Below are 25123 nucleotides of genomic sequence, written 5' to 3'. Positions count from 1 at the left end.
TTTCAGTTTACATAGTTGTTGATATTACACTGTAATTCTCCTGCATGTTAACCTTTGGAATTATTATTAAAGATTGTTAGTTGGTTGTACTTCATTCTTCATGCGTTTACTTCAGCCACCGTTCGTGACACCAATACATCGCTGGTCTTGTCAACAAAAAAGAAAAATGGCACAAATTAAATTAATAAAATAATAAAAAAATTCACAAGAATTGATTCTAACGTCTCACACTTTCATTTTTCTTCCTCTCTTTGTTCTTCGTTCTCCTCTGGTTTAAAAGAACTAAACGAACTGCTTCTTGGACAAGGACTACTGCATAATTTAGACTCCTTCAGCCCTCTCCCAGAACCCTCAGCATCAGGTACAGTTTTCTATTATAAGAAATGTTAAAATGTAATTTATTCCTATGATGGCAAAGCTAAATATTCAGCATCATTACTCCAGTCTTCAGTGTCACAAGATCCTTTAAAAATCATTATAATATGCTGATTTGGTGCTCAAGAAACATTTATTATTATCATCAGTGTTGAAAACCGTTGTGCTGCCTAATATTTTATAGATTTAGTTTTTCAGGATTCTTTGTTGAATAGAATATTCAAAATAACTGCATTTATTTGAATTAGAAATCTAACATTTTAAATATCTTTACTGTCACTTTTAATCCATTTAATACCCTCTTGCTGATTTAAAAGTAATTTCTTTTCAAAAGCATGAAAAAAGAAAGCAGTGTCTTTTATTTTCAGAGGCATCCCTTATAACATGGTGGTTTACTTCCTGTGGAGCAAGCGGACCGCTAGGCCCGACTCAAGCACAATGTGACAGCGCTTACCGTAACACCAACGTCAGCGTGGTGGTGGGGAAGGAGGGCCTTCTCAAAGGGGTTCAGATGTGGAAGGTCCCAGCTACCAACATGTACAAGTAAGTTTAGAAGCTGGAAATCATTGTGGTTTAGAGTCAATCTTGGGTTCAAAAACAGTTACTGTACAGGTACTACATGCATGGTCTTTCTGGAGAAGCTGTTTGATCAAAGTCTGGCGGTGATCATCCTATGCTAGCGACCAACATCCAAAATGCACAACATTCAAATATTTGTGTGAAATTTGGTTGCCGCTCATTTAAACATGATCTATGTGGTCTTGAAAAAGAGATTCTCCCCTCAAAATCCAATCGAATGCAAGTAAATTAATTCAAGCAGATGTTAATGCCAGGTGTGAACAGTTCCTTACTATCTTCCTGTCTTCATCTATTTTTTCCCCTCTGTCTCATTCACTTATTTTTGTAAAGTCAGAGAGAGACATGACTCACTGGCTGTAGGCACAGATAAATCTCTTCCTGTATACTCCACTTAATCTGGCCCCTGTGTAGTCAAGCCTTTGAACTGATTTACAGTGATTATAGAGGCTAGTCATGGGAGCTCATTAAAAACAACTCCAAAACTGTCTGCGAAAGAAGGGCATGCAGGAGAGGAGATGCAGGAGACAGGAAAAAATAGCAGATAACTATCAGATGAACTTGGACGACACTATGTTGTGATACTATTGCGTTCAGGGTGCCAGACTGAAATTTAGAGATCCAGCTCTGGCTATCCCTCATTCGTAAACTGAATTATTTTATATTGTATCCTTTTGTTTTGGTGCCCTAAGCACTGACTGGTTTTAATAACAAAATATTATATTTGCCTCCAGACAGGAAGTTTTATCTACCTTAGTGGTGTGAGGGAATGAAAGTCTTTGCTTTTACATTTCAGGATTAGCTCAGCTTAAGCTGAATGTTATTAAAATGATGGTATTTATATTCACAGGGATAATGGTGATGATTTTGGGCCCACTTATGACTTAATAGCTTAATATACTACTGGCATATTAATAGTATATTTTCAAACGTCGTGATGCCAAGGACCCTCAAGAATGAGGATCCCCTTGCGAGGGATAAATCCCAATTACTCTAGAATGATTCATTCTTTTCAAATAGAGCCATTCAAATCATCTATATATATATTATATTCATTCCCATATACATACAGTATAATTAGTTCATCTGTTTTCAAATCTTACTCTTTTTAAGGTTTTGTTTTAAATTACTTTCTGCTTCTCTTTATGGGTATTAGTAATTCGATATAGCAGGTGTGTCCTCTGTTAGTTCAGTGCTTTGGGAATTCTAAGGAAACATCCTCATTCTCCAGGATTTCAGCCTATGGAGCCGCAGGAGGCAAAGGAGCAAAGAACCATAACAAGCGCTCACATGGTGTCATCATCTCAGCTATCTTCCCACTGGAGAAAGGGGACATCCTCTATATCCTAATTGGTCACCAAGGAGAAGATGCCTGTCCAGGAGTGAGTGAAACTTGGTTATTTACAAAGCATTTATGTATAGCTCTCTGTCCACTGTACATTTCAGTGTTGTCTTCACGTATGTACAGAGGAACCCCCTGACCCATAAAATCTGTTTGGGCGAGTCTTCTGTGATTGAAGATGGTTTTGACAGTGATGGTTCGGCCTTGAAGTGGGCAGGGGGCGGTGGTGGTGGTGGGGGAGCCACATACATATATCGGGTAAGATCTTTCTTTTCTTTCAATTTTCTTGTCTCAAACACATCTTTAAAAACATCAATCACAGCTTTGTGAGTACCCTTAAGGGGAGCCATGTGGACAGCAGTCGTCGTCTGATAGTGCCTGTCTAGACAAGCATATTTGAGACATCCTGAAATAATTTGGAGTCATCTGAATTGAAACACAGATGTAAATGAGGGCCTGTCTGGCTTTCTTTTTTACTTGGATGAAAAGTAACTCTGATGTTGTTTTTGGAATGCCCGGGGGCAGATGGAGAACGGGGAACTAGTGCCTTTACTGATTGCAGCAGGAGGGGGAGGAAAGGCCTACCTGGAGGACCCTGAAAGCAGCCTGGACCAGATTTTCCTGGAACAGTATGAGAATGACACCTCCGCCTCTGGTGTCAATGGCAAATCTGGAGCAGCAGGTACAGTATCTTTACAGCACAGCTCACTGCAGTATTTCTTGAATGAAAAAAATATTTTGGAAATTACCTCATTCTGCTATTATATATTTAAACATGTGTTATGGACAAATGTGTTGGGACACCCGACCATTACACCAACAGGGACTGTTATGACATTGCATTTTAAATGCATAGTGTAGACATTAATATGGAGTTGGTCCCCCTATGCAGCTACCAGCTACAGTATCTCACGGCAATTCGTACGAAATTTACGAGGTGGCTAATTCGTACAAATTCATATGACCTCACTCGTACATATTTTACAAGTTGCCCGACTCGTATGAATTCGTACGAATGACCTACACCTGACCCCGCCCCTAAACCGAACCGTCACTGGGGTTTAGACAAAGAGAGAGGTCGTACGAATTTGTACGAATCAGTCACATTTTACCCACTCGTACGAATTGGTCTTGAGATAGCGTTGGTATAGAGGGTATGCGTGTGACGTCACCGTCGGCCGGAGTGATTGCGGTAACGCCCACTGAGTGGCAAAAAGACTGAGCGCCAGCATTGGTTTTCAGCGTAAATGCAGCGAAAAACACACAAAACATATCCAAAATGGGAAAGAGCTTTTGCGATTGACTGTACAACTAAATTTGACAAGAAATCTGAGGTATATTTTTACAGACTGCCGAAAGCTACAGAAAAGAGAAGCAAATGGATCGCTGCAGTTCACAGAAACAACTGGGCTCCAGGCAGCGAAAGGTGGATTTGCAGTTATCATTTTGTGTCAATATGCTGAATTCGGGATAAAGTCATACCCTATATATTGTATTGACAACTCATCAATTAAATATTTACCATCGTATATTCTGCAGTATTGGATGTTTTAAATAAACACTGACAAAAACTATACATGTTTCAGGGCTAGATGATATGATGATATATATAACATTGATATAAGTGATCACCCAGATTTAGACCTACCTATATTGTATTTATATAAAGCGTTCACAGGCAAATTTGCTTTATGTATTTCCCGGCTTCGAAATCAGGCACATATACTCTACTGATCAAAAGTTTTAGATCGGTTAGATTTTTTTTATGTTTTTAAAAGACGGGAAAGGCGGGAAATGTTGTTCTGGCGGGAAAGTGACGTCAATGCATACCCTGTATAACAGCTTTCACTCTTCTGGGAAGACTTTCCACAAGATTGTGGAGTGTTTCTTTAGGAATTTTTGCCCATTAATCCAGAAGAGCATTTGTGAGGTCAGACCCTAATGTTGGACGAGAAGGCCTGGATCGCAATCGCCGTTCCACTTCAAAGTGTTAGATAGGGTTGAGGTAAGGGCTTTGTGTGGGCCAATCAAGTTCTTCCACACCAAACCCATTTAATTTGGCATCAGCCAAAACCAGACTCCCATCACCCATCAGACTGCCAAACAGAGAAGCATGATTGTCACTCCACAGAACATGTTTCCACTGCTTCAGAGTTTAATGACGGTGTTCTTTACATCACTCCATCTGATGCTTGGCATTGTACTTGGTGATGTGAGGCTTGCATGCAACTGCTGCACTGCACCCATTCCATGAAGCTCCTGTCATTTTTGTGCTGATATTAATGCCAGTTAATGGAACTCTTCAACTATGGAATTAGCAGACCTGGTCTTCCACCTTTGTGTTGCTGCTGTTCCTAAATGCTTCCACTTTCCAATAATACCACTTACAGTTGACCGTGGAATATGTAGCAGGGATGAAATTTCATGAACTGACTTATTGCCAAGGTGGCATCCTGTCACAGTACCACGCTTGAATTAACTGAGCCCTCTCAAATGTTTGTAAATGCAGACTGCATGGCTAGGCAGTGACTTTTTGCCTTTTTACACCTGTGGAAATAAGGTCTGATCAAAACACATGAATTCAATAATTGAGAGGTGTGTCCCAATATTTTTGTCCATATGTTCAGCATTAGGGTGAGTGTCTTCTCTCAGTCACTGCTTGTTAACTGTGATTTGATATTAAAATTGCTTTCTTTGAATGCTAACAATTACTCTGCGGTTTAGATTTGGATGAAGGGAAAGTATTATTACAGCAATTTCCAGCTAATCCCACATTTGTGAATGTTTTATTGGTTCTTTAATTCCATTAGCTACCAACCAGTTTATTCTCAACAATATGATGATGCTGTTTCAGTTTAGCCACCAGGATCACATTATCTTTTGACAATCCTATAAATTATGACGGATGTTTTGTGGGATTGACATCTGGAAGAGGCTTTTTTTAATGCAGAATTGTCATGTGAAAGCAGTTCTTGGCTCTCACTTCATAGACAAATTTGCACAAAAAGTAGAAGAGCAGACAAAGAATAACAGTATTTGCAAACTTGTCTGTGGAACATCTTTTAACTAACATGCTTAGCACTGAATAAAAAAGCAGTTCAATATTGTGTGTGTGTGTGTGTGTGTGTGTGTTTTCAGGTGGAGGAGGTGGATGGAGTGACTCATCCTCTCTCCCTTGGGGAGGGAAAGCTCTTGTTGAAGGTGGTCAAGGAGGCTCATCCTGTCCTGAGGCTCTGTCAGTGCTGAAATGGGCTACATTTGGGGGGTTTGGGGGAGGAGGGGGCGCTTGCACCGCTGGAGGGGGTGGTGGAGGATACAGAGGTAAATGTTAGATTAAAAACACTTGCACATATGTCACAATCACAACCATACAAACACAAAATGATGTGCTTCAAGCCTGTTATGTCACTTTTGACCAGTTTAATGCATCCTTGCCAAATAAAATTGTCCTAAAAAAATCGTACCGAACCCAAGTGTGAATGGTAGTGTGTATCATTTTAAAAATGATAAAATTGTATTATATGTGACCCTGGATGACAAAACCTGTCACATGGGTCAATTTTCTGAAATTGAGATGTATACATCATCTGAAAGCTGAATAAATAAGCTTTCCATTGACATTAGGTTTGTTATGATAGGACAATATTTGATATGATATGATAAAAGGAATATTATGATAATAACTATTTGAAAATCTGGAATCTGAGGGTGCAAAAAAATTGAAACATTGAGAAAATGCCTTTAAAGTTGTCCATGTATGTTCGTGATTGTGCTGCATTCACTCACAAAAATAAATGTTTTATATATTTACGATAGGAAATTTACAAAATATCTTCATGGAACATGATCTTTACTTAATATCCTAATGATTTTTGGCATAAAAGAAAAATCGATAATTTTGACCCATACAATGTATTGTTGGCTATTGCCACAAATATACCTGTGCTACTTATGACTGGTTTTGTGATCCAGGGTCACATATACATATATTATATGATACACATTGCTTGATATTGTATTATAGTATTTTATTTACTTATTTTAAACTCTGACCCTTATATTACACTATGCAAAAGCAGTATCTTCTAGAAAATGTACAAAATGTTTAGATCCTACTGTAGGTCAGATGTTCTATAAAGTTACAGAATCATTATTGAGGCTTTTTTGTCTTCTGAAATATACTGTAAAACAAAGATCTGTTGTGAGTTATCACTAAATTACTTGGTTTGTGAGGCAGGTGTTTCTTTTAAAAAGAAGAATATTGTACAGCAATTGTAAAATGCCACGTGCATTTGCAGCCAATCAAATCCAAAAGGTGTTTTTTTTTGTTTTTTTTTTGAGGAAGTGGATTAGCTGATGTAATGACTGAATATTTATCTTTGTAACTTTTGCTCAGGTGGTGATGCTCCCCTTCTTGATGTCATCACAGCAGATGGACAAGATGGTGTCTCTTTTGTTCACCCCATGGGAAAGCTATTTCTACAACCGCTGGCAGGTCAGGCCTTAATCTATAGACTATAATGGTGTACAGTTGTGCTATTAAGTTTACATACCCCTTACATCTGTAAGACATTTAGCAGTTTTAAGAGCAAGATAACATCTTAAATAAAAAAATGATAGCGTCTTAAAAAATGGTACTAAAAAAAGTCCCTTTTCAAAAGTTTACATACCCTCAGTTTTTAATAAAATGTGGTGTTTTATTACAAAAGTCTAGAAACAGTCACAGAATCTTGCAGATTTTGAGAACTACATTCTACTAACTCTAATAAAACTAGATTGCTTTTCTCATAGAAATTGGCTATATTGAGAAAACAGGCAACACACACACACACACACACACACACACACGTTGTGTGTTTTCATTTTTTATGGGGACTTTCCATTATGATTTTTATACTGTACAAACTGTGTATTCTATCCCCTTACACTAACCCTACCCCTAAACCTACCCATCACAGAAAACCTTCTGCATTTTTACATTTTCAAAAAACATCACTTAGTATGATTTATAAGCTGTTTTCCTCATGGGGACCAAAAAATGTCCACAAGGATTTCGGATATTGCCATCTTTGTGGGGACATTTTCCCCATAATGTAGGGTTAACCAGCCCCCCCCCCCACACACACACACTGATTCAGTAATAAACGTGAAATTGAGAAAATGAAACTCGTGGTAGATAATAGAAGACCTTATGTGACTTACTAAAGTTGGCGCCACTGTTAATTACTGCGAGTGTGTTTGGAGTAAAGGGCTAGAATTTAGACTGACTATTGCTTGTGAGGCCAAGCACAGATTTTTGTCAATACTTCATGATAACTTCCATTTAAGTCATTAAAAAACAGTATAAAATGCTTAAAATATTAGTAAATACAAATATATTAAACCGCCCCCCATTATGCGTTTTTTGAAGGTTCCTAATTTGGGTTGCGAGGTCTCCTACAACATATTTACATGCATCCAAGGTCACAAAGCACTTTAATTTTCTATACAACATATCCATAAAATCAGAGTGAAATAATAATAATAACACTGATGTGGAAACACCTAACCTTTGTTGTAAGCATTAACTTGACATAAACTGTAAGCTTGTCCCTCAGATCTGATTGGTTTGTTCCAGGATCAACAAAGACTTTGATTCATGAACATGTTGTAAAGGGTGAAATCAAATTCAGCTGATGATGTCTTTGTTCGGGGGCAGCTAATGAAGACCATAGGCTGGCATTATGCTTATTTGTTACAAACATAGGTTCAAGCAGGAAGTAAGATGGAATTACTGATGGCTCGTTTCAGGCAGTTCACAATCGATTCTTTCTTTTGGGAGAAAATAACTCTGTTTATGCACTTTGATCTTTGAAACTTTGCAGACCTTTTACATTCACAAACAGCTATATTGCACACTGCATTAAAGGTAATATCTGAAAAAGCATAATAGGGGCACTTTTAAAAAAATTCAAAAAGGCAACTAGTTGCTAGTTAATTCACTAATTATTAGTTTATAATGTGATCTTTTTTTTTTTCATTCTATTATAAAGTATTACCAAATATTTTATTACGAACTGTATTTTAATTAGACTATGGCAAATAATATTTTATATTACAATTTATATTACATTTTAAATGTCTGCCAAATGTTTTTGCCAACCTTATAGAATATACAAGTACATTAACATATACATAGTATCATAGCAAATACACTAAACCATATATATATATATACATATGAAGAGTTCCGATGCAAAAGCCTCTAAGTGCCATCTGAAATTTTCTTCTAGAATTATCATTTTTATCAAGCTTGTATATATAAGTTCAATAATTTCATTTAAATGGCAATGCAAATTACCTATTAATTGTCATTTAAGTGAAATTACTTAACTTAAATATACAAGCTTAATAAAAATGATCATTCTAGAAGAAAATTTCAGATGGCACTTAGAGGCTTTTGCATCGGAACTCTTCATATATATATTACTTTATGGGGGCTTTAAACTAATTTGTGACCCTGGATCACAAAACCAGTCACAAGTAGGACGGGTATATTTGTGGCAATAGCCAACAATACATTGCATGGGTCAAAATTATCGATTTTTCTTTTATGCCAAAAATCATTAGGATATTAAGTAAAGATTTTGTTCCATGAAGATATTTAGAAAATTTCCTACCGTAAATATATAGAACATTTATTTTTGTGAGTGAATGCAGCACAATCGTGAGCATAAATGGACAACTTTAAAGGCAAAAAAAAATTTCTGACATTTTTTTTTTTTTTTTTTTTGCACCCTCAGATTCCAGATTTTCATATAGTTGTATCTCGGCCAAATATTGTTCTATCCTAACAAACCATACATCAGTGGAAAGCTTATTTATTCAGCTTTCATGTTATGTGTAAATCTCAATTTAAAAAAAATTACCCATGTGACTGGTTTTGTGGTCCAGGATAACATATTACTTTAATAGTTATCTTGCTTGTTTTACCACAGAATTTTTATTTAGCTCAAAGCAGTTATATACAGATAAAAAGACTCCCTAGACAGAAGCACTGAGGTTTTGCACAGCTACTGTGCAGTATTGATGTGTTTTCATGTTTTCTAGCTATGGAGAGTCATGGGGAAGCTGAGATCGAGGTGTATCAGAATTGTAGCCACTGTCAGACCCAGAGCTGTAAGCGTGATGAAGAGACCAGACTCATCTTCTGCCTGTGTGACAGCGACGAGGTTCTTGCATCAGACAACGTCACCTGCATAGGTACCTAAACAGCCTGTGTCTATTCGCTCTCAAAAGTATGTTTATATGTGCATTTGTTTTGAAATATTTCTAATTCGTCCCTCATGATGTCATCCTCCAGTTGTTCCATTGGGCTCCCTGGCAGGCGGACCCCCATCCCTGATATTTATCCTGGCGGTGATCGCGTCCACAGTAGTTACGGGTGTCGTTCTCACATGTGCCAGCCTCATGCTCAGTAAGAGATTCTTCCAGTTCTGCGTCAACTCTGTGCCGTCAACATTCCATCGTCTTTGACATGCTTTGTCTAAGTCCTAGTGACATTGCAGGACAGATTTAGAATAAAATTGCATTTCCCAGAAGAGAACATTCAGGCGAGTGCAACATCAGTGCTTTTTGATTTTGCAGAAGCAATAATAACAGCAGGAAAGGCAGCGGAAATTATAAACAAAGTTTTCTTCATACCCTATAATTATTTTGCAAGTACAAAAAATAATTTAAATTGTTGGAGCCACTGGGCATTAGTGTTTCATCATTAAAAATCCTAAAAGAAAAGGGTTTTAACAGCTTAAAAATGTGACATGAACAAAACTGTGACATGATTAAAAAAAAAAACATTACGGACAATTATGTGGCCAAATTTCATACACCACTTTTAATACTGTGGGAAAGGGCGCAAGTAATATAGTGACAAATGACACACTACTGTTCATAAGTTTGGCATCAATACAGTTATTTCAGAATTAATACTTATATTCAGCAAGGACGCATTAAATTGATCAAAAGCATCAGTAAAGACATTTGTAATGTAATTCAACTTTCTATTCATTAAAGAAACCTGAAAAAAATGTATCACAGTTTTCACAAAAATATTAAATGGTACAACTGTTTTCAGCAAATCAGTATATTAGAATGAATTCTGAAGGATCATGTGACACTGATGACTAGAGTAATGATGCTCAAAACTCAGCTTTACCATCACAGGAATAAATTACAAATAAAACACAAAATATATATATTTTTTTACTGTGTTCAATAATGTAGCCTTTGTGAGCATAAGAGTCTCCTTTCAAAAATATTACAAAATCTTACTGACTCCAAACTTTTGAAGCCTAGTGTACACAGGAGAATATGAATGACGTGAATCTTCACACCCTTTTTAAAAAACTATCGCATACATTAATGTGTATTGCAGAAGCTTTAAGCCATGCTAAAAAAATCAAACTGCCAGTTAGACCTGTGGCAATATTCACATATATTTACTTATTTCTCATCATTCTGTCCGATGCTTTTGCTGGTTAGTTCATTTCACACAGGTTATGTTATCTTGGCTTTTGAACAGAGTTGTCATTTTATTTTTTATTTTATTTTTTTTACAAATTGCTTGCTTGTTTTTGATCTAACTAACTACTTTATGTAGTGTTGCACAATACCCCTTAAAGGAATGAGTAGGGAACTAAGACAGGGACTGCTATTAACCTTAAAACATGGACTCTGATATTAAATGTAAATAAACAATTAAGCCAAATTATTGTCAAAACTAACTGTAGTCTCACAGATGGGCTTTTTTGTAAATACGTGCTGACCAGTATCTTAATTACAATTGCTGCTATTTAACTTGTGTGTTTTGTACTTTCAACTACATTTTATGCTTAAAAAAAAGGTTTATTTTCCAGTACAGGACAGTGAGGGAATATTGAGGGTGTCATAATGCACTGTCCCTATAAATGTGAGCATCTTCTGGAATTAATGAGGATATCATGATTTTTTTCTTTAATGGAAATATTGGTTACAATTTTAATACTTCCATTGCGCTGGTGGCAGTCCAACATACTGACCTTTTGAATTTACCTCTCGTAAAGGGAAACAAAAAATGGTCAAAGTCCTTCTAGAAGCATTTATATCAAAAGTAAAAAGCAATGACTTGGGAAGTTGGGATTCACCAATAGATCTTGATGATTATATTGATAATTAATTTATTACACCCAATCACTCAGAATATTTTATTGGCTTTAAATAGATATGAAAACAGATATGAGAACATAAATGATAGCTGATATTATATATAAGTATTTTTTATTTATTTTTCTAACATTGCAATTTAAAATTGTATATGCTTAAATGAAAACCCGGCATTGAAACATTATAATGTGCAGAAACTTGGCATAGAAACAGTATTTGTTTGAATAGGAAGAAAGTACCTGCTTTTACCATCACCTTAATGTCAATAAAAAAATTTAAATGCATTCCTAGAAATCACTATTAAACTGTAATTTTCATCTAGAATCCCAGTGAACTCAATTTCCCAAACCCTTGATTGATTTATGCCTTAAACCAACAGTCTGTCACAATGCTCTAACTTTATGTATATGCAATGGACTCATCATTATAAATGCTTTATTTTTTTAATAATATGCTTAATATCAAGTATCCTCCTTATGTTTGATTTAAAAAAAAACATATATTGTCTGTCTGACTTGTGCACTAACTGTACAATGCTGTGCCATGACACGTTTTATATGTATTTGTAAGATAAATAAAGACTTATCATTACACAAATCATCAAAGAGAAGTGAAACAGACCTCTAAAGTTACATTTGATGCATGTTTTTCGATAAAAAGGTTATTTAGTATATTCTGGACATTCATTTTCGGCATGCACACAAAACCACCTCAGAAGTCAAATATTAACAGCAGAGCACGGTCTCTGGGTCCTTAGTTAGCAGAGCTCCACTGGATGCTAATTGTGTGTCTTCCCCTGAGATCTCCCCCATGCAGGTTGGTAGTCTTTGCTCGGGCTTCCCCTCTCGCACCCCTAATACCTGGTCAACTTCCTGCCGGCTTCGCTTCGCGCCACTGCGCCAGCAGCCCGACGGCAAAAGGGGACCTCTCACCTCCACGCAGCGCCCTCCCCAGCAGACTACCAACCTGCATCGGGGACATGGGCAGCCTCCACTGAGGGTGAGTCCACCCTGCCCGATCGCTTGCTGACAGACAGGCCCAGAGCTTCAGCCCTCACCTGAGGGGCTTTAAAATGCACAATTTTGTCATCTTGATAGTGCACATGGCTGTTTCTCTGAGAAAATTACCATCATGCTGAAAGCCAATTGAAAGACACTTTTAGGATGCACGATCATCTTATCCGCATCGTACTCTGAGACCAATAATTATGCAAATTAAGCAGGTGGATTTACTCCTAAAGAAAACCCCTTAAAAGCATGTTCCCTTTTTGCTGATTCCTGTTGTGTTTTTCTCTTTGCAGTATATTATCGTAAGAAGAACCACCTGCATGCGGTCAGAATTCGTCTGCAGAGCCCAGAGTACAAGCTTAGCAAAATTCGCTCGTCCACCATAATGACTGACTACAACCCTAACTACTGCTTTGCTGGCAAGGCGGCCTCACTGAGTGAGCTTAAGGAGGTGCCACGTAAGAACATCACCCTTCTCAGGTATCTATACTGTGTAGATGTACAGAACCATTCAAATGTGTGGGGTCTGTAAGAGTTTTTAAATGTTATTGCAAGAAGTCTCTTATGCTCACCAAGGCATTGGAATTGGAATTGTGGAACATTATTACAAATTTAAAGAACTGTTTTTTTATTTTAATATATTTTAAAATGCATATTTTTCAGCATTTATTATTCTAGGTTCATGTTATAATATATATATATATATATATATATATATATGATTCATATATGTTTATATTAAAGGTGCATTGCGCAACATTTCATGTTAAAAATACCCGTTTTTCTAACCCATACATGCTTAAACAATTGCCTGATGGGCTGAATGAGCCCTTCTATGATCACTGCGATTGCCTCTATAATCCTGTACAGTAAAATAAATAAGAGGGATTCGGGTCGGAATCGACTGGGCGTGACGTCATGCGCGTTCACGCTCACCTGGCTATGTCTGGCAGGTTTGTGTATTCGACCGCCATTATCCGCATCAGCGAAGACAACTCAAGCGACTTTTGCAAAAGTAGAAGATGGATTCAAAGAGACCGGCTTCTAGTTCATCCCAAACCCCAACGCAAACTCCATGTAACCGCGTGCACAACTCTGGTTGCAGTTTCGCGTGTCGCCAGAAGGGGGCATAGTTCTGCAAAAACTCAGAGACTTGCGCAATGCACCTTTAATTTATATAAATCAAGTAAAATATATAATGGTACATGTGGAAGTTAGCATTAAACTATTAATAAATGCTGTAAAAGTGACAATGCCGTAAAAGTATTATTTTTAGTTTATGATACTTAATGCATTAAAGGAGAACTCCGGTCAATTTTAACATTGAGCTCATTTTTTTGTACATTTGGAGTGCTGTCAGTACAGAGAACAACGACAAAAATCGGTGTTGCCTACACTTGTTATCCTCTTTTTAAAATTTGCACCCTGTTGACTTCAATGGGGCAAGTTTTAAACCTGCTTTTAGCCTCTTAACATCCTTGATGTGTCATTACAAGTGCACAGGTCATGTGAGTGATTCCTTCGGAGTGAACGCGAGTGAATCTGACTGCAGTAGATGTGAAAGAAATATATAAAAAATGATGTTTAATCAGCCAGCGCACATACCTGTATTTACATCCTGTTTTCGGTCGAAGTCCACAGTAATCGATTGTCGAGTTCACGCGCATAGGTTTAGTACCTATGATCACGCGCGTGAACTCGACAATCGATTACTGTGGACTTCGACCGAAAACAGGATGTAAATACAGGTATGTGCGCTGGCTGAATAAACATCATTTTTATTCATATCTTTCACATCTACTGCAGTCAGATTCACCCGCGTTCACTCCGAAGGAATCACTCACATGACCTGTGCACTTGTAATGACACATCAAGGATGTTAAGAGGCTAAAAGCAGGTTTAAAACTTGCCCCATTGAAGTCAACAGGGTGCAAATTTTAAAAAGAGGATAACAAGTGTAGGCAACACCGATTTTTGTCGTTGTTCTCTGTACTGACAGCACTCCAAATGTACAAAAAAATGAGCTCAATGTTAAAATTGACCGGAGTTCTCCTTTAACTAATGTTATCAAGGTTAAGGTGATTAAAGCTCAAGGTTGGTATCCGGAAAATTGCTGCTTCAATTCCGATGCAAGCCATAAGTCACACACAATCTGCATGTGCAGAATTACGTATAAATTCTGTGATTTCTGCAGAATTTGAATTGAAAGTCCTATACATCCACCTGCGGCCTTGTAATGCTCTCAACTCTGTTTAACATGTTTTATGACATTTGCATCCATGCTACAAAATTACACAAATTCCATTCAGAATTTGTGAAATTTTTTAAATGTAACCCGGTCGGTGGCATAAAGTTATGAACACTCTTAAAGAAAAAAAATAGATGACTAACTTGTAAGACTAGTCTAAGTCAGTTACATAAAAGCGTAGATTAGTTGGTCAGTTAGTAAGAAACATCTTAGTTTAGTTTTAACATAGTGGCTGTTTATGCAGCTTGCCACAGGTTGCAATGGTCCAGTTATTAGTTAAAATAATATTCTGGGTTAAATGCAAGTTGAGTTCTGTTGACAGCATATCTGGCATGTATAATAGCAAAAAATAAATGTTGACTGACATACATAAAACAAACAAATTGTGCTGACAGTTCTGCATTTACACTGGAGGTCTGCAGTATGGAACAATCATATTCAACCTGGAATATTCCTTTAATATTATGTGATGACATGAGAAAGTACTGGAAATTAATTCCATATTTATTTACGCATGTGAGTAATACGTATCTGTCTGGGGTCTTTGACTATAGGGCGTTGGGACACGGTGCCTTTGGGGAAGTGTATGAAGGACAGGTTTTGGGTATGAATGGAGAAAACACAGCCATGCAGGTTGCTATAAAGGTGAGTTTTCCCAGATCTACCTTTGCCTTTGAAAGCAGTTTCTGGTTTCTCTTAATTGATTCTGTGTTTTCTCTCTCTCCATCCCTCTTATAGACTCTTCCAGAAATCTGTTCTGAGCAGGATGAGATGGATTTCCTAATGGAAGCTTTGATTATGAGGTATGCTTGGCTGTAACACGCACGCACACACACACACACACACACACACACAGCATTGCAATGACCGCACATGTGTGTGACAGACAGAAAATGGCATTGTCATTTCAATCTGCTCTCAGTCAAACTCGCTTTAGGTTATGAAATCTGTTCTCTTTTTCTTTTTCTTTTTTCTTTTTTGTTACGATTATCAGGTTCACATTTGTTGTTTGTTTTTGAGCGTATGGCATCGTCTTTAGTCAGGCAACAGATGTTTTTTTTGTGATTCATAGTTTTCTGAGCAAACTGTGCTGTAGTTAATTATCATATCCTTCATACTTCCATTGCATGGGCTAGATCTTCCAGAGGATATTTTGATTTTCATTTGGCTTTGACTCACACATATGTTACCCTTTATTTCAAGGTGCTTTATAATAATAATATTAATAGTCTTCAAGGTGCTTAAATATTATTTCTAAACCAATATGAACCAATATAAATTACAGACATGTAATTTCACATAATTTAAAATGACCTTATTATGTAACTCTGGCACTATCTTGACAAGCTGACCCGTTCTTTCATTCAATAGTCCATTTGAGTTTATTTCTTCATCCTTTGTGTCTGCAGTAAGTTCAGCCATCAGAACATTGTGCGCTGTATCGGAGTCAGTCTGCAGATCCTGCCTCGCTTCATACTGCTGGAGCTCATGACAGGAGGAGACATGAAGAGCTTCTTGAGACTAAACCGACCCAGAACTGTGAGTGTTTGTGTGTATAGACATTTATCAGTTAGCACACATTTCGCTTTTATGATGTGGGTTTGCCACATGTGTGGAACATACTTTGCATTAGAAATGGAACCATATTAAACCATGTGCCATTTATTATTAAGAAATGTAAGTGTATATGTGTATATGGTTAGTTCAGAAAGATTAGCGTCTTGTCTTCCTACAGAACCAGCCATCTTCTCTAAGTATGCTGGATCTTCTTCAGATGGCCAGAGACATTGCACTTGGCTGTCGCTACCTAGAAGAGAACCACTTCATTCACAGGTGATTTCTCACTGCCAAACCTGAGTAAACTTTGCCCTCAAGCAGCCTTCACTGTCAAGTGGAAATCGCTCTTCAGTGGATTGTAGACGTCATTAACTCGCTGCAGCCCTTGACCTTGATGTCTCGCAGGCATATAATAAGTCAAGCATGTATGTCTGTTGTGTGTTTCAGGGACATTGCAGCACGAAACTGTCTTTTGACCTGTCCTGGTCCAGAGAGAGTGGCTAAAATAGGAGATTTTGGGATGGCTCGAGATATTTACAGGTGCTTTCACTTTCTCATTAATTTATTTATTTAAAAAAAAATTGTGTGTGTGGTTTAGTACCTGTTAAGTATAATAATGAACACAGGCATTGATTGAGTATTTTTGCATTGCAGGGCGAGTTACTATAGGAAGGGTGGCCGTGCCATGTTGCCAGTGAAGTGGATGCCACCTGAAGCCTTCCTAGAAGGAATTTTTACATGCAAGACTGATACATGGTAATACTAGTTTACTGAAAAAAACTTCTTTTGTCAGCAATGGTTTAATTTTTTTTTAGTTTTACTTAATTGATTAGTGCTTTGGACTGTTATGTCCAAGATTCAGGTAAAACATAGAAATACACACTGTGTATGTATAATATTGATTAAATTATTACTCCCTCTTAATCACTCTAATTTATTAACTATAATAGTTTGTGTGTGTGTGCTTTACAGAGTGCTTTACTCTTGCATTGTCAAGACAAGACCTTGACCAAAAATAGAATTCAATCAAGAGGTGCATCTATTTTTGGTCAAGATCTTGTATTGGCAATGCAAGAGTCAAGCACCCTGTAAAGTCTCCTACAGCACATCCTTTCAATGAATTTAAGGTCTGGACTCAGAGGTGCCAATTCATGTGTGAAAATTATTCTTCATGCTCCCTCCCAACCATTCTTTCACAATTTAAGCAATGATGTGTCTTCTACATGGTTGTTTAAGAAATGAAAAGCTACACGCTCCATCAATTAGAGTTTAGAAGAACTGTTGCCAAACATATAACATGCTACAAACATTATAATCACTGCAATGATCCAATAGACTCTTGACTATTTAAATACAAACAGCGACTTTTTTATATCATCTGCAGAGACCAGATGCCAGAAATTATAGTCATTAATAATTACATACAATTTGTCTCCATCTGTAGGTCTTTCGGGGTACTACTATGGGAGATTTTCTCTCTTGGATACATGCCTTATCCCTGCAAGACCAATCAGGAAGTACTGGAATTTGTAACAGGTGGAGGTCGTATGGATCCTCCTAAGAGCTGCCCAGGACCTGTGTAAGTAACAATAGCAGATTTGTTACTCAAATTGAAAATGGATCTCTGCCCTAACCTGAAAGGTACACTTTGTGACTTTTGACACTGTAGCGGTTTGGAAGATGGATTTATGATGTAGTCTTATTATATAAATTTTGTCAATTTTTAACAAAAAGAAGTTAGGTAGTGTACATTTTAAATAAGCGTAAATGAAAAATGTACTGTTGGAAGCTGTATAGCGTTAGTGAAATGTGCCTAATCTGTTTTAATAATTATAATCAATGGTGTTTTGGATTTTGTTCTCTTTTAGTTACCGGATCATGACACAGTGTTGGCAACACTGCCCAGAACATCGGCCAAACTTTACTACTATTTTAGAGAGGATCAACTACTGTACACAGGTAAAACAGAGTTGGAATTGAACAGATCTGGATTTCTGTAAAATATAAAGAAAGCTAGCCTATATATTGTGTATAAGGAATCATTTACACTGTTTGAAAAAATATTAAGCATGTTATTACAAGCTCGTTTCGAAATTAAATATCCTTTTAAATTGTTTTAAAAAAAAATGTGTTGAATCTTTTTACAGGAAATATCATTTCTAAGCAGCTTTACAGAGAAAATTGCCTTTATAATTATATCATTATACATTTTAAATATAAATTGCCTTATAACCAGTGAGTGTTATTTTAGTATTATTTATATACTATTATAGTATTTATTAACATTTTGTAATTAATTTATATTAGCTTTTATTTATTTAGTTTTATTTTAGTTTTAGTAATTTTGTAATATTTTAGTAGTTTTTATTCATTTTTTTATATTTCTATTTAGCTTTAATTTATTTTGTTTTTGTAATTTTAGTACTTTAACTTAAACTTAAGTTAGTTATCAACATTTCAAATTTTCATTTAAGTTTTTTAAGTTTACATTTTCATCAAATATTTAGATTTTATTTTATTTCAGCTCTGTTTCAATAAATGAAAATTATTATTTTTTAGTTAACTAACAACACTTCTTATAATCAGTGGAAAGAAGAAACTGTAATAAAACACAGTAGAAATATTTTTTTTCCCACAAAACTACATGCAGATTTGTAATTGTATTTCTTAATCTTATAAACTTGAGATGTCGAGTAAAATAATAACCGTGACTATATTATTAATAAATGAATACCCCTGACTTAATAAAATGAATAGTGTTGACCCTTTTTGACTTTTCTGGCACACATCCTTTGATTCGTCAGGACCCTGATGTCATTAACACCCCTCTTCCAGTGGAGTACGGTCCTGCTGTCGAAGAAGGCGGCACCGTGATCCATCCTGAAGGATCAGGCAGTATGACCCCTCTTCTAGTGGCCCACTCTATGTCCCAGGATGCTTCCCCTCGACCGGGCATCACCGGTGCAGCCCCACAGGCTCTCAAACCCTGTTTGCAGCTACAAAGACCGCTCCATTTTGCACAGGAGGTGGGCACGTACCGAGAAACATTGGAGCCGTGTTGGGCTGAGCCTGTTCCTGCTTCTGGAGTCTGTCCAGGACAATGGCTTCAGGTCCCAGATCACCAGCCATGCTCCAGGAGCAGTTCGTCGTCAGGCAGCCAGAAGCTAAAGAACAAGACCAAAAACCTTTGGAACCCCACCTACGGTTCTTGGGTCCTAGAGAGCTTTGGAAGAGGGAAGACCGCCCTGTGCCATACCCAGTCCATGCCTCTGTCTTGCAACCCCACATCCACGTCTGCCCCGTCCTCTACCTCAGAGCGCATGGACCCTGGAGTAGTGGTTAACACAAATGTCTCAACGTCTCCACCTCCATCTGCCGTCTCCTCCCAGACCACATCCAGTCCCACAGGGCCTCCCTCTTGGAAGGGTCCAACAGGGGCTACAGGTTGCTCACTCACTGCTGTTATGGACTTGGCGAAACTCCAGAGCTTCCCATGTGGCAATGTAAACTATGCGTATGATGAGCAGAGCTACGAGACTGAGAGTTTGCCTGTAGTTGTGCCCAAATCTGTGGAACCCAGCACCAGCTCTGGAGCAACGTCTTCACTTGCTGCCCTTGGCCTGGCCACAACCCCTACCCACAAACCTCAGGTGAAGCGCCATGCTAGTTACGGACACGAGGATGTAAGGAGTTATTCCCAGTCTGAGAAGCCAACGAGAGACAGGGATTCTGGCTTTTCCTTGTCTGAAGACCTCAGTGTCACCGCGGTTTAGCACTGAAGAACAGTTCAACTGAGGAAACACCTTTTTTCTTTTCTTTTTTGCATTTTAATGTGTTAATGGCAGTGGATTAGCTAGAGGCAGAATGGCAGGTTAAGGCTGGAATACACTGCACTGTAAATACATAGTGTAAGTGATTATATGAATCACCGCTCGTATGGAAGTCTCTTTCAAACCAAGCATTTTTCTTTTGGTCAATGCAGCAAATCTGTGTGATCAGCTTGAATATGTTGTAAAATCTGCGTGGGGAAATCTTTCAGCCGCACGCAAAATTCGCTGTTGCTTGGATTCCTGTTGGATTTCGCCAACTATGTGGCCACACCTTGAGGACCAGACTTTCAAGTCAATCCGAACACAACAAACTCATACAGAAACATGCTCCTGCTTGCTAGGAAACGCATGACAAATTAATACAGTGAGTCCTAAAACAATGAGCTCAAAATATAAAACGTGTTTGATATCCTCAAACTGGATAGAATTAAATGCTGCATCCCAATTCACCTACATAAACTGAAGTATTTACTATTTATTTACTATATTTACTACTGAAAGAAAAAGTACATGCATTTGAGTGTGTAGCAAAATAGTAAGCTAGCTTTGGGACATAAGATGTGTTCACACCATGTCGTAATTACCGTAATTGAGATTTCAAATTGTAAAGAGCATTCATGTCCTTGTAGAGCTCATAATTACAACTTGTATGCTGGGAATTTTCTGAGAGCTTCTGCTTGTACCACATGACCTCTGCAGATTCATTTAGGCATTGATTGCATTAAAACAAACGCATTATTCCCAGTCCGAGGACATGAACAGCTTCAAGTAGAACGTCATGTGTTGTCATCTCGAAATTACTGTAATTGCAGCATGGCATGGCAGCTATACTTCGTTGCGTCTTTAACGAACCGCTCTGTCGCTTATTTACGTGCATCCTGTCACAGTTTAAACTGCCCTGTCAATCACCTTGTCACAGGTAAAATCCTCCACGTTCAATTTAATGTCCTACCGATCCTATTGATCTGCAGTCATGGGTATTTCATGAGGAGAACTCTCCTTATGTGTTTGCATAATGATGCGTTTAAAAATTAATGACCAAACATTTCTTAATAAAATTTTACACTGTTGCTGCAGATTAAATATAATGTGGATAACATTGAATATATATTTTTGTCGTCAGATTAGATACTGATTATTAATCACTCAAGCCCCTTAACCGTAGGTCTTGCACATCTGCCATGTTTGTAGTTTTCTATGGAGGACCAAATTACTCAAAATGAAATAATTCAATAAATAATGAATTTAATAAAACAGCGCTCGCCCGCTCTTTCAGCGGCGTTGGTTCCGGAAGTATTTTTACCATTTATTTCTCCCATAGGGATTTCAAAAAAGTCTTTGTAAAGTGTTATAAGCCATGAACCAAGTCAACCAGCTACGAGGTGAATCATAACATTACAAACTTTGATTTGAAGCAAAAACGTAACTGAAAATCGGGCAAAAATGCAAAGGTACAAGACTGTGTACTTAACGGCTTTAGTAAGGGAAAGAACCACAGTCCCATGATATATATATAAAGTTTATAGAAAATATGCATATATATCAAAATATTTTGAGTATAGGGAAATCTAAAGAGATCTTTTGGCATTTTTTGCTTGTTTTGATTCTCTGATTGGTGGGATTTTCTGTAGCGTTTTATTTTACAGTCCTGTTCCACATACCATGTTCTTATTATAGCAATTACAATAACTGGGTTACAACTAGGTACTAACCCTGAACCTACCCCTAAACCTAACCTTAACCCAGTTACATTATATTGCCAGTACTTTCTTGGGTAACTACATTCTAAGCAAACTATAAGTTCGCGTAAAATAGTGTAACTGAATTTTCTGTACAGCATTATGGGTAATGTAGTTTTCACCACAAATTCCGCTATTAAACACGATTATTTTAAAACTAAGTTAAAATAATGGGGGCTGACGGCTTCAACAGAAGCAAATGCTATCGATTTACAACCTCTTACTGTAGCTCACAGTAAGGCTGTCTTTAAAGGCTTATAAGTTGTCGTTTAAAATCAATTTCCCTATGGGGAAAATGAATGGAGTTTTTACTTCTGGAACCACGCAGTTGCACTCTATGGTTTGTGGGAAATATTAGCCGTTAAGAGTGTGAACAGATCTGCACTTCAAATTCTAACTGGAAATTCATCCAGGTATCTTTGGAATACTTATTTCAACATTTGGGACACCTTAATTCTAATTTTGAATACTATTTAGGACGGATAGTATCCGAATTGGGACGCAGCAATAGTCTGAAGCTAAATATAGTCAGTATCCATTATACACAGATTTGTCTGTGAAATATGTCATCTCAAATCTGCAGACTGGCTACTAGCGTTGACTTGTCCAGACAGTAAACCGAGGCTAAAAAGCGAAATTTGTGTAGTGTATTCCAGCCTTTAGTTACTGCCAGTAGATAAATGTTTGTGCGCGAGACTACATTATTGTAGCGTGGTGCCAAAAACACTAAGGACATGAGGAGTCGTAACCAATTTGTCATTAAGAGGTGGCTCTCCTACAAACGGCTGATGGTTTCTATGGAAACTTCCACTTGGCTAATAGCAGCCCTTTTACACTGGATTCTCATCTTCTGTCAAAACTGTGAAAACACATGATGTTCACGTGAAATTAACTGATTAGTCATAATTAGCAATGCATATATATGGAGGTTTAGATGTCCTAGATGAATTCACATTTTTAGCTGGTTTTAGGAGTGTAATATTGGAAGAACCAAAGCATGTTCAGACCTCACACAAACAGAATACTTTATGCCACATAACGATCAGTCACACAATCTAGTAAAAATTGAATTGGTTTGTTAAAATAAATTGTTTGAATGGCTTTAAAACTTTAAAATAAACAAAAAAAGAGCTTTGTCTTAAAGGGATAGTTCACCCAAAAATGAAAATTCTGTCATTATTTACTCACCTTCTAGTTGTTCTATACTTGTATTACTTTTTTTCTTCGATATTTTAAAAGATGTCTCAGGCTGCGTCTGGATTCGTGGCCTGTCTGAGTAGGTACTATGTTTGAATTTGAATTTACTTTGCGACTGCTAAAAATATATAGTAGTATGAATATGGGTGGTATGAATGAAATTCTGACATACTACATCCGCCATGTTGTTACTGTCATGTGACCTACGTCGCTTCACTTCCATTCACAAACCCTCTGGCCTCATGTGATAGTAAAGTGTTATACACTGTAAAAAAAAGTTGCTGTCTTTAAGTACAATCAATTTGGATGTTTAAGTAATTTCAACTTAAATTACATTGAGTTGAAACTTGTATAACTTATAAAAATGAGAAAATTGCTTAACTTATTTTGATGAGTTAAAGCAATGTAAAAACATATGTTATCATAACTTATTGATCATATAATTTTTTATAGTGTATGCGCACTTCAGTATATCACTTCAGACTTTCCGCCTACTGTTTTTCGAATACTATGTATTTGGACATACTACTGTACTATTACGGTAAATTTGACATCTTTCTCTCTATTGAGTAAAATTATTTTGTTATTGGAGCAAATGAGAATGCAAAAATCATATTGCCTCGCCACTACTGAAATTTACCTAACTATGGCGAAGTCTGCTTCTGAGAGCCTCTGAAATGTGAAAAGGGTCAATAAGGGCATCTTTTTTGTGTTCGTAAGTCAGTCGTACACATTTGGAATGACATGAAGGTGAATAATAATTGTAATCTTTTGGGGTGAGCTGTCCCATTAAAACTTTTTAAGGACTATCACCAGTAACTCAGAGGTATACTTTAAAAATGTGACAGTGCGTTGCACTAGTAATAAAGAAATGCTGACAGACCTTTATCTTTAATCTCAGATCAGGTGGACTTTACAGGGTTTTTTGACTGGAAAGTAGCATTAAGGACCATTCATTTAGACTACTTTTTTTTTTTTTCTGCTGTTAGTTTTGAAAAACCAACACGTTTGCAATCAGTATGTTGCCTTTTTATTGAGGGTGTGTTTTGTGTGTGAAACACTGAGATAACTGTGAGATTTTTTTACAAAGGTGTTGCACCTGAATGTGTTAGAAGTAAATGAGGCACAGCGATTGCTGTGGTGATTGTATTGATTTCCATGTCAATGCATTCAAGGAAGTTGTTAAAAGACAACCACTTTTGCAATCTATTTTCTTAGTACTTTTCCCTCAAAAATAAATAAGTAAATAGAAGTGCTTTTTATCTCCAAATGTCCTTATACTAGATTTTACGCTACCCTGAGTTAACTGTGACTTTGTATACATGCAGACAAATGACAACAAACCACATAACACCTCAGTGTGCATAATGTGATGCATGAGAAGTTTGATTTTTGAGATTATTCTTAGGTCTTATTCCTAATTATTCGCAAATGTTTTATTAAATATTGTAGTTTGTAGGTGATTTAATGTTTTAATGTGAAAAGATTTATTTGTGTGTACATTTGTTTTAGTCATTTTAGTCAGGGACTGCTGAGAGGATCCTTATGCAAAGAGATGAGACTAAAGTGTATTAGCACAATCTTACATTTATTTTTGTCTTATTTAACCATTTAAAAGTTTCATAATTTGCCTGCAATTTAAGGATCTTAAAGTTCTTATTCTTTAGTAGGATTATAATGGGATAGAAGGGTAGAAAAAGTTATACATTAGACAGGAAAATGAGTGCTGTATTCTTGAATTAATATTCATTTCACACTAAACTAACCCTTATATTATGTAGCTGTAATATTTAATCTCAGTTTTATTGGTGTATTTTTATTATTATTATTATTTTTGTTGGATTATGTTGAGGTTATCACTGCCAATCTTCTGCATTTGTCTTTGCAGTGGCTCATTTCTAGATGAGAAGAATTAAAAATTCCAGATTAGAAATGTACCATCATATGAAGTGAATTTTAACGTACATGTACTACCTGTATTATTATTTTCTTTTATTTTCAAATATGGACGTTGCTGCATAATAGCAAACTTTAAATAAATTGTTTTTGTCTATAATCCTGATATGAAGGAC

At 36.8% G+C, this 25123-nt stretch overlaps 1 protein-coding gene across 1 annotated transcript in view; it reads left to right on the top strand.

Moving 5' to 3' along the window:
* Positions 1–25012, top strand: part of ltk (leukocyte receptor tyrosine kinase) — a 53251-nt gene extending 28239 nt beyond the window's left edge. Inside the window, exons 11-29 of the mRNA XM_084393518.1 lie at positions 281–361; positions 744–918; positions 2183–2333; positions 2420–2551; positions 2819–2975; positions 5432–5614; positions 6690–6788; positions 9383–9535; positions 9636–9749; positions 12774–12960; positions 15283–15373; positions 15467–15531; positions 16138–16267; positions 16464–16561; positions 16733–16825; positions 16940–17041; positions 17730–17864; positions 18154–18244; positions 19090–25012. Coding sequence (XP_084249644.1) covers positions 281–361; positions 744–918; positions 2183–2333; positions 2420–2551; positions 2819–2975; positions 5432–5614; positions 6690–6788; positions 9383–9535; positions 9636–9749; positions 12774–12960; positions 15283–15373; positions 15467–15531; positions 16138–16267; positions 16464–16561; positions 16733–16825; positions 16940–17041; positions 17730–17864; positions 18154–18244; positions 19090–20058 — 3206 coding nt within the window. The 3' untranslated portion in view covers positions 20059–25012. The remainder of the gene's footprint in view (positions 1–280; positions 362–743; positions 919–2182; positions 2334–2419; positions 2552–2818; positions 2976–5431; positions 5615–6689; positions 6789–9382; positions 9536–9635; positions 9750–12773; positions 12961–15282; positions 15374–15466; positions 15532–16137; positions 16268–16463; positions 16562–16732; positions 16826–16939; positions 17042–17729; positions 17865–18153; positions 18245–19089) is intronic.
* Positions 25013–25123: the final 111 nt, after the last annotated feature.

This window comes from Rutilus rutilus, assembly GCF_951802725.1.
Source record: "Rutilus rutilus genome assembly, chromosome: 21".
NCBI lineage: Eukaryota > Metazoa > Chordata > Actinopteri > Cypriniformes > Leuciscidae > Rutilus > Rutilus rutilus.
This window is presented reverse-complemented; position numbering and strand designations above follow the sequence as displayed.